Source organism: Myotis brandtii, unplaced genomic scaffold (assembly GCF_000412655.1).
Source record: "Myotis brandtii unplaced genomic scaffold, ASM41265v1 scaffold390, whole genome shotgun sequence".
Taxonomy (NCBI): Eukaryota; Metazoa; Chordata; class Mammalia; order Chiroptera; family Vespertilionidae; genus Myotis; species Myotis brandtii.
Genome location: NW_005364954.1, coordinates 462,322 through 471,233, shown reverse-complemented (window position 1 = coordinate 471,233; position 8,912 = coordinate 462,322). Strand labels below are relative to the sequence as shown.

The window sequence follows — 8,912 nt, the reverse complement described above, 5'->3', positions numbered from 1 at the left end:
CCGCGGCGCACACGGGTCCAGAAAACCCACCCGTGGGCTTCCCCAGCCCCGTCGCGGTCTGCTCACCAGCTTCCCATCATCCAGGAAGGAGTTAACGCAGCCGAAAGAGGCGTTTATTGTAGGAGAGTGAGAAGTGCCCCCGAGAGGGAGCGCCGGGTCTCCCTAATGAAATGGCTGCACCATCTGATTTAATCGGTGGCAGGCAGTTTTACGCAGGAGCTGGAGGTGGGAGAGGGTGTGAGCCGTAATTGCTTCTAGGAACAGCGAGGAGAGGGCACGAGAGAAATGAGTTCATCAGCATCGGCGCCAGCCGTTCCTGATTCTCTCTCTCCCTCCTCTTGGTGCCGTCCAAGGGCCAGAACCAGAACCGGGACTTGCCTCTGACTTGGCACCCTAGTCTTTGGACCAACGCTCTGCTCCCTTCTGCGTGTGATCTTGGGCCTCCATTTACTCCTCTACACAATGTGTGTGGGGGAAGATGCTCTCCAAAGAGAGAGCCCCTTCATTCAACCAGCAATCAAGACTCGGTGGCTTTTTGAAAATCATGAATAAGAGGAAAGACCCCCCTCGCTCTCTAGGCCGTCCCACTAGACAGAACGCTAGCCTCGTCCTTCTGCTCCTTGGGATGGAGGGAGAGCCGTGCGTGCTGCTCTGCACCTGCCTTCGGGGGGGGGGGGGCAATCAGCAGATGCCATTGCATTTAACCTTCCAGCATCCCAGGAGGCCGAGGTTCCTCCGTGACCTTCCCTTCCCGGGCGGAGGTCAGGCGGTCAGCTCAGCCCACACTCCCAGAGCTGGGACCCCGAGGAGCAGGGGTGCGGGGGGCACACCTACCTCTCCGACTTCAGAACCCACGCTGCCCTTTCCCCAGCCGTGCTGTCCCCTCGGGGAGGAAGAATGCTCACGCTCACGGGGAGCTCTGGCCCGGGAGTGGCCGCCGCCACTGGCGGGGACTGCTGGCAGGGAGAGGTCACTGTGGCAGGGAGTTGCCGGCAGGAATGTGGGACGTGCCTGCCCTGCTGGGTTTCTGTGGGAGCCGCTGGGGAGCCTTTCATCCTGTGCTCGGTGTTATCTTGTAAACACGGGTCAGGCTTCTCGGGACCTTCGTTCCCGGGCCGCGTCCGCTCTGTGCTCCTAAGAGCCAGGCCTCGCTGTCGGAATGGAAGGGCGTCTGAACCCCTCATGTGTGTAAAGGGGGTGGGGGGCAGAGGAGCCCAGCCCAGGGGAGGCAGGCCTGGACTCTAGTAGAACCAGGCACCGTGGGGAACCTTGCTGACGGCTGGAATAAGGAAATCTGCTCAGGGACTCAGCCCTCCCGTCAGCCTTAGAATTTCTTCCACGAAGCGTGAGAGCTCCGAGCCCATTCCCAGGACCCGCTTCTAAGGTGGGAGCTATGCCATGAGCGGGAAAACCCGCTCACCATTCACCATCACCATCACCGACCGGCAGCCCCCAGGCAGCCAGAGCCATGCTGTCTGGCAATGGGCCCTTCCTCCCGGCCGGGCTCCGGCCTCAGCACGCTATCGCTGCCAGACTGGGTCGCCCACAGCTCCACGTCACAGGCTAGATGTTGGAGTGCCTGGTCCCAGGTGGTGGGACCAAGGGGAGGGGAGGCTAGGTCCCTGCCAGGTCTGCCTGGCCCGCCTGTGCCCTCAGCCCCCCTGAGACTCTGTCCGCTCTGCCTTCCTGCCCCCGGGCCTAGTCTAAGGAGGCAGCAGAAGCGGTCTCTAAAGGTCCTCAGAGCAGACTCGGGGGACTGTGAACTTCTGGGTGAAACTGCGACGAGGGCACGGAGGTCCCCAGGGGCCTGCTGGCGGTCAGGGGCCTGTTGGACGCCGGGGGCTGGGATCGGGCCGTGGGAGCAGCAGGGCCCAGAGAGGCCAGTGACGGCCACTCAGACCTCAGCCGCCGTGGCCGGTCTTAGGTGGCCTGCGTCCTCACAGGGCAGCAGGGAGCCCAGCCGGCCGGCGTGGCTCAGTCGCTGAGCGTCGACATGTGAACCAGGAGATCATGGTTCGATTCCTGGTCAGGGCACATGCCTGGATTGCGGGCTCCATCCCTGGTGTGGGGCGTGCAGGAGGCAGCCGATCCATGATTCTCTCTCATCATTGATGTTTCTATCTCTCTCTCCCTCTCCCTTCCTCTCTGAAATCAATAAAAATATATATATTTTTTAAAAGGCAGCGGGGGATCATGGGGACTGTGCCATAGCATCATTTTAAAGAACGCTTAATACTGTGCGGGTGGGGTGGGGTGGAAGAGAAACTGGCTGTGCTTGTACCGTCCCAGTTCCATAAAGCTCCCGTGCATCGATGTAGGAAATACTCAAGGAAGCTCTTTCCAAGATGCCGCCACGGCTTCTCTGGGGAGTGATTTTATAGAGGATTTGTTGGTTTATTCTTCACATCTTTCCGGGATCTCCAGATTCTCTCCCGCGTGTATGAATTGCTCTTACAATCATGAGCAGAACGTAGCAAGAATAAGGGAGCCTCGAAAGTGGGGAGAGGGCCAGGCTGAGTTCAGATTCCAGCCCGGCCCCAATGGCTGTGTGTCCTGTGGCCAGTGACTGCCCTTCCCTGAGCCTCGGTTTTCCAAACCCATAAATGTGAGGCGTGGACACATGCCCCGCGGGATTGCTCGGGGTCTTAACTGACAGAGTACATCCAGAGCGGAGGTGAGTTTGGTGAGCTGGGAGAGGTGAAATGTCACCAAAGCCCGAGTCCTCGGGAGACGGGGTGGTCTGCCGCCTCGCAGTGCAAGTTGAGCAAACCCCGTCCCCTCCTCGGGCCGCAGGGCCCTCCACTATGACGGGGAAGAGTTGGGCTGCGAACGTGTTGCTTCTGCTCTCCCTGCTCCTCCGTGATGGTACCCAGTACCCGCCCTGTGGCCCTGACACGCCCGGTGCTGCCTGTCGTCGGGCTCTGCACCAGGCACAGGAGGCGCTGGGATGGGGGCTCCACATCTGTCAGTTCCCCTGCCAGGGATCTTACAGGATTTCCGGGGGCACCCCGCCACATCCTGACCTCGCTCGGCAGGTGCGCCTGCCCCGTGACCCACATTGCTCCCTGCTCGCTCTGGGCAGGTGCAGCCACAGGCCTGCCGCCGCCCCGCCCTGTTCTCCTTTCCCCGTCCTGCCAGGGAGGCTGCTGGGCAGCACAGGACGATGGAGAGCAGGCTGCCAGCTCAGGGACCCACCCCCCGCCGCCGCCTCCTGCCCGACTCAGAGCCCAGCAGGCCTTGGGAGGAGGAGACCTTGGGATTCGCTCATCCGGGTCATTTCACACCTGCTGGTTGGAAACCTTAAGAAAGGTCCCCCGAAACTCCAAACATAAAATAGAGAAAAGCAACTGCTGGTTGGGGCTGAGCCAGCACTCCTGCCTCTTGATATGTCAGCCCCATCCTGGGAGGTCAGAAAGCACCGATTGAAAAATAGCAATTGGATGCCCTCATGTTACCAAGAAAAGGCTCAGAGAGGGCGAGCAACCTGCCAAGGGCATGCAGCCTGCACACACCCTGTAAGTGTGCCCACCACAGAGAGATGCTGCCCCCACACCCCTGAGTCCTCCTCTGGCCACGGCCTCAGCCGCCTGGAAGGTGCCAGGGAGGGAACTGTGACTTTGCAAAGCTGCTTGACGACAGAAATGAGCCGCTGAGCCTCTGAGGCCGGGAGGAGAGAGAGGGAGGAAGACAGTCACATGGTATAGCCTCAGTGCATGTTTCTTAGTAGAAGGGATGGATGGATGAGTGGAGGGATGGATGATGGATGGATAAAAGTACTAACAGGGCCCTCAGGTTGCTGACAAGAACCAAATGGTCTGGCCTGACGCAATGGAAATTCCTAAGAATGTTCAGCCCCAGCTTCTCTGGCGGACGCAAATGCTTGCTGCGTGTCAGGTGAAAGATTAAAACCCAGCAGCATTTATGAATGCAGGAAGCTGGCTGGGGTTTCCTGGAATGAATAATTTCTAAGTCTCTAAGCAGCGCACTCCCCCTGGAAATAATGTTGCCGGCTCTCAACACGCAGAGGGGGAGATGTTGTCTGTGTTAGGAAACCGATGTGCTTGCCGCCGTGCAAACCAACCCACGTCTGCCTGGTTGCCGGTGTCAGGTGGAGAAACACGTAGACACGAGCACTTAGAGACACGGAGAAGGCGTGTAGTTATGCAGTTGGGCCCAATGCAGTGAACACAGCTGTTTCCCTCGACTGCCCAGAACCCCCCGCGTACCTGGGTGTCCTTCAAGGGCCAGGGTGAAGAATGCTATTAGTAACCACTCCCCCACTCTAGCATTTAGCGCCTCCTGCATACTGCCTATGACTTAACCTTGTTACAGACACATGAGGAGGCTGGTCTTTTTAAGAAAAGGAAACTGACGCTCAGAGAGGCAAAGTGATCTGCCCAGAGTCACACAGCTCACTGGCGGCTGAGCCAGAATGTTGGCTGGGGGGAGGGGGAAGTAGGTGGGGTGGTCACTGACTTAGAGGCTTTCCAGGAAGCGGTCTCGCTGCCCTGGTGCTGGATCTATACAGACGCCAGTCTGTCCGTTTCACGGGATTTAGGGTTATCAGTAGCCTGCTTTTCAGAACACATTGCGCGTTCCTGAATAGCATCCTCCTAGCTGGAGAAGACCAGTTACAAGAGATTTTGCCAGAACTTTGATTTGGGCTTACCTTTCCAAACTGAAAAAGACCACAGCCCAGGTGAGAGGCTGCAGCTCAGCATCACACACCGAACCACAGAATGACACTTTTTTTTTTTTTTGCAGAACGTGGGGTGTGTTTCTCCTGACAGAACTTTGATTTGGGCTTACCTTTCCAAACTGAAAAGGACCACAGCCCAGGTGAGAGGCTGCAGCTCAGCATCGCACAGCGAACCACAGAATGACACTTTTTTTTTGCAGAACGTGGGGTGTGTTTCTCCTGCGATGGAGCGCACTGCTCCAAAGACACACTTTCCCCTTCACACTCTCGCTCTCCCCGGGGCTCTGCCCACCCCCACCGCTCTGTCCCGAGACTGTAATCCTCTCTGCTGTGTGACTTGGACGAATCACTTAACCTCTCTGGGTCTCGTTTCCTTACTTGTCAAAAGCAAATAATAATTGTAATCTTGAAGAATTATTCTGAGGATTGCAGGAAAATAGCCTTTCATGCAACGCACCTTCCCCACCACTCAGCATGGCAGACACCACCCCTTCCCGCTCCCATGCATGACCCCAATTCAGGACATTCGAGCCCAACGCCATGGTCGTTTCCCTGACAACCAGGATTTCTGGACACCTAGGAACCTCAAAGAATGTGGAGCGTGCCACATCCCTTCAAGAACTCTCGCTCTCCCAAGCCTCTTCTCACCACACCCCGCCCCACACACTCACCACCTCCTTTGATTGTCATTGCTTGTTAGCATCAAGCCTTGCTGGCATTTTCCCAAAGACGATCCTCACAGCCAGGCCCCCCGAAGCAGTGGAGGGATCGCTCAGCCTCTCGGGGCTCCGTGCACCCTCAGACGTCACCGCTCTTCCCTGGCCGCGTTTACCGAGCCCCTACTCTGTGTCTACACTGGCCGGGCGCTTTGCATATGCCAGCTCATGCCACCTTCCCAGCGCCCGGGGGACCTGGCCCCGGGATGTTCGCTTTAAGGAGGGAAAATAAAGGCCTGGCACGGTTGCAGTGACTCGCCCGGGGTCACGCTGCTGGGAGGCTGGGAGCAAGCCCGGCGGTCTGCAGGAGGAGGCCTGCCTGTGCCAGGCGGTTCTGGAGCGGCACTGTCTCCTCTGGCCCATGCCCACGGCCCTTCTCGCCTGTAACTATGCACCAGACCCTCCCCGAGAGCCTCGATGTTCTGGGTGCCGTGCTGGATGGTGGGCCTCACTGGAGACACTGCCTTGCCTGTTCCCACAGAGCGACTCTCCGTCTCCAAGATCTCACCCCCCTGCCAGCTGCATGTCTAAAGGGTCCTGATGCCTCCCCCCACCCAGCCCCCACCACGTCCCCCAAGATACCTTCAAAGGCTGGACATGGTGGCCCCGGGGAGTAGCTGGCGAGGGTCCCCGTCACGGCCTCTCCGTCAGCCGCTGCTGCTCCCGCAGAGTGAGCGGGCGGCCGGGCCTCCGCGGGGTGTAGACAAGCCCATGCTATCGAGAAGAGCAGCAGTTGCTAAACATGCCACACACTTCCTCTGCGAGAACGAGGAGGCGCGGGCCCCGCGGAGGGGCAGGTTCCTGTTTTCAGCGAGCGCCCAGCAGGCTCCTCTCTGAGGACGCCAGGCAGGCGGCCTGCTGCACGCGGGTGCAAAGCACTGGGGACATGGGCAGCTCAGCTCCGCGCGGCCAGGCCTCGCTCAGGCTCGCAGACGCGTTTTCTCTCTAATTAAAAGGCGGGGGAGGCTCCGGGCTGCGCTCAGGGCCCCTGGAGCTGGCTGGGTCCACGCGGCGGCAGCTTCTCTTTTCTGAGTTTCCCAATTATCGCGGCTTCCTCATGCCGCTGCCAAGCCAGCCCCAGCGCAGAGCCTGTGGAGGGCAGGTCCTCACGGGCAGAGGCTTAAAATAGAGGCATCGAAGGCCCTCTGCAGAGAGCTGCTGCCGGCAGCCCCCCTGGGCGTGCTGCCCCCGAGAGACCGGGAAGGTCAGGAAACACGGGGTGTAGGTGAACATTGACCACGAACACCTACAAGATCATGTTGCCTGTGTGATGCTTGACTAGATCCTGGGTCAAGGGAAGAGGACTAGAAAGACAGAAAGACTGTGATGGGGACGGTGGGTGGCACTCAAATATAGAAACCACAGGTCCGATGATGCCGTGTCAATGCTTGATTCTCGTGGGGTGAAGTGCTGCCGTGGGGATGTGAGTGAGTGTGCTGGCTCTTAGCAGACACCTGCTGAGGTGTCAGGAGGCCAGGTGGCCGGTGTCTATAATTTTCAATAGTCCAGGAAGAAAGAGAAAACACAAATAAAGAGAAAGAGAGCAAGACAGTAAATGTGGCAAAATGTTACTGTTGGAGGGATCTCGGTGAAGAGCCTGTGTGCATTGTAGTATTTCAACGTTTCGATGGGTTTAAATTTTTTAAAAAGTGATAATAGGTAGCCCTGGGCAGCGCGGCTCAGCTGGTCGAGCATGGTCCCCTGCACCGCCCCGAAAGGCCGCGCGGTTGGCTTCCTGGTGGGTCGGGACACAGGCCTGGGTTGCAGGCTGAATCCCCAGTGGGGGGCGTGCAGAAGGCAACCGACTGATGTTTCTCTCTCACATCAACATTTCTCCCTCCCTTTCCCTGCCTTTCTCTCTAAAATCAATAAGAACATATTCTAAAAGGAACAATATATAGCTCCCCACTCATCACAGGCGAGTCTCAAGCAGGAGACCCCAGGCACCTGGGGCCTCAGGGATTGAGGGTGGCAGAGGTGGAAGCTGCCGGGATGTTGACTCCCGGCAGGACCGCCTGGGAATGTCTGCCTGGGCTGGAACGCCGGGGGACCGTGTGGGGGCTGCTTCACAGAGGTGACAGCAGAGTGACTTGCCCAGAGTCACACAGCTGGGCCTGGCACGGAACCCGGCCGGTGTCTCTGGCGGGTGACACGCAGCCCCAGCCCCACAGGGCCGCCTCGGCCGCCCAGGGAGAGTCATTTAGAAACCTCACTCGGTGTAGTTGTCGACGGTGAATCGAAAACAGCGGGCCGCTTCTAAATTTAGAAGGCACTCGGTACTAGAGAGATGCTTCCTCAGACAACTTGAGAAACATGCGCGGGGCGGCCCTGGGAAGGTACAGAGGCAACGTTGCAAAAGACGGACGGAGCGGGCCACTCGCCGAGAAGGGGAAGCGGACTGGCAGAGAGATGCGTAAGTGGAGTTTCCCCCCAAAATTCACACAGAGGCAGAAAGGAGGTGTGAGCTGATAGGCAGAAAGCATGAGCTTTGTGACAACTTAAAAAAACAAAACAAAACACAAAAACATTTGCCCAGAATCTATGAGTTAGACTAAATCTATTCCCTTATTTAACATTCGTTCAATGAAACTTCATTTGTTCAATGAATCCAGCTGTGCACAGCAAGAGCCTCTCTTGGATGGAGCTTACTTTTTTGGGGGGGGAGCCGTGGGATAAAGATGGAAATGCGGCAGCTATCGGCGATGGTGACAGCGGGAAGGACAGGAAATGGTTAATAAGACAGAGGGGCCCTCCTGCAGGGGCCCTGCTCGTTCCCAGCTGAGAGGAAGTGGTTTGGACTCAGTGTACTTACTGCCTTGGAACGTTTAGGGAGGAGAGAGAGGGAGGAAGACAGTCACATGGTATAGCCTCAGTGCATGTTTCTTAGTAGAAGGGATGGATGGATGAGTGGAGGGATGGATGATGGATGGATAAAAGTACTAACAGGGCCCTCAGGTTGCTGACAAGAACCAAATGGTCTGGCCTGACGCAATGGAAATTCCTAAGAATGTTCAGCCCCAGCTTCTCTGGCGGACGCAAATGCTTGCTGCGTGTCAGGTGAAAGATTAAAACCCAGCAGCATTTATGAATGCAGGAAGCTGGCTGGGGTTTCCTGGAATGAATAATTTCTAAGTCTCTAAGCAGCGCACTCCCCCTGGAAATAATGTTGCCGGCTCTCAACACGCAGAGGGGGAGATGTTGTCTGTGTTAGGAAACCGATGTGCTTGCTGCCGTGCAAACCTACCCACGTCTGCCTGGTTGCCTGTGTCAGGTGGAGAAACACGTAGACACGAGCACTTAGAGACATGGAGAAGGCGTGTAGTTATGCAGTTGGGCCCAATGCGGTGAACACAGCTGTTTCCCTCGACTGCCCAGAACCACCCGCGTACCTGGGTGTCCTTCAAGGGCCAGGGTGAAGAATGCTATTAGTAGCCACTCCCCCATTCTAGCATTTAGCGCCTCCTGCATACTGCCTATGACTTAACCTTGTTACAGAC

General features: G+C 57.5%; 2 protein-coding genes across 5 annotated transcripts in view; one reads left to right on the top strand and one right to left on the bottom strand.

Annotated features, from left to right (window-relative positions):
• Window positions 1-8,912, top strand: part of TG (thyroglobulin) — a 168,698-nt gene that overhangs the window by 121,141 nt on the left and 38,645 nt on the right. The gene's annotated exons all lie outside the window — the stretch shown is intronic.
• SLA (Src-like-adaptor) overlaps window positions 1-8,912 on the bottom strand; it is a 56,805-nt gene that overhangs the window by 25,366 nt on the left and 22,527 nt on the right. Inside the window, exon 1 of one of the 4 annotated variants that reach the window (XM_005872772.2) lies at window positions 5,998-6,463. The exons of 1 other annotated variant lie outside the window; for it this stretch is intronic. Coding sequence is in view for 1 of the 3 variants with exons in the window: in XM_005872771.2 (XP_005872833.1) it covers window positions 67-80 (14 nt within the window). In the remaining 2 variants the exon portion in view is untranslated. Of the gene's footprint in view, window positions 1-66; window positions 422-834; window positions 971-5,997; window positions 6,464-8,912 lie in introns of those variants that run through there. 2 more of the 4 variants (XM_005872775.2, XM_005872771.2) reach the window with 2 other exon arrangements.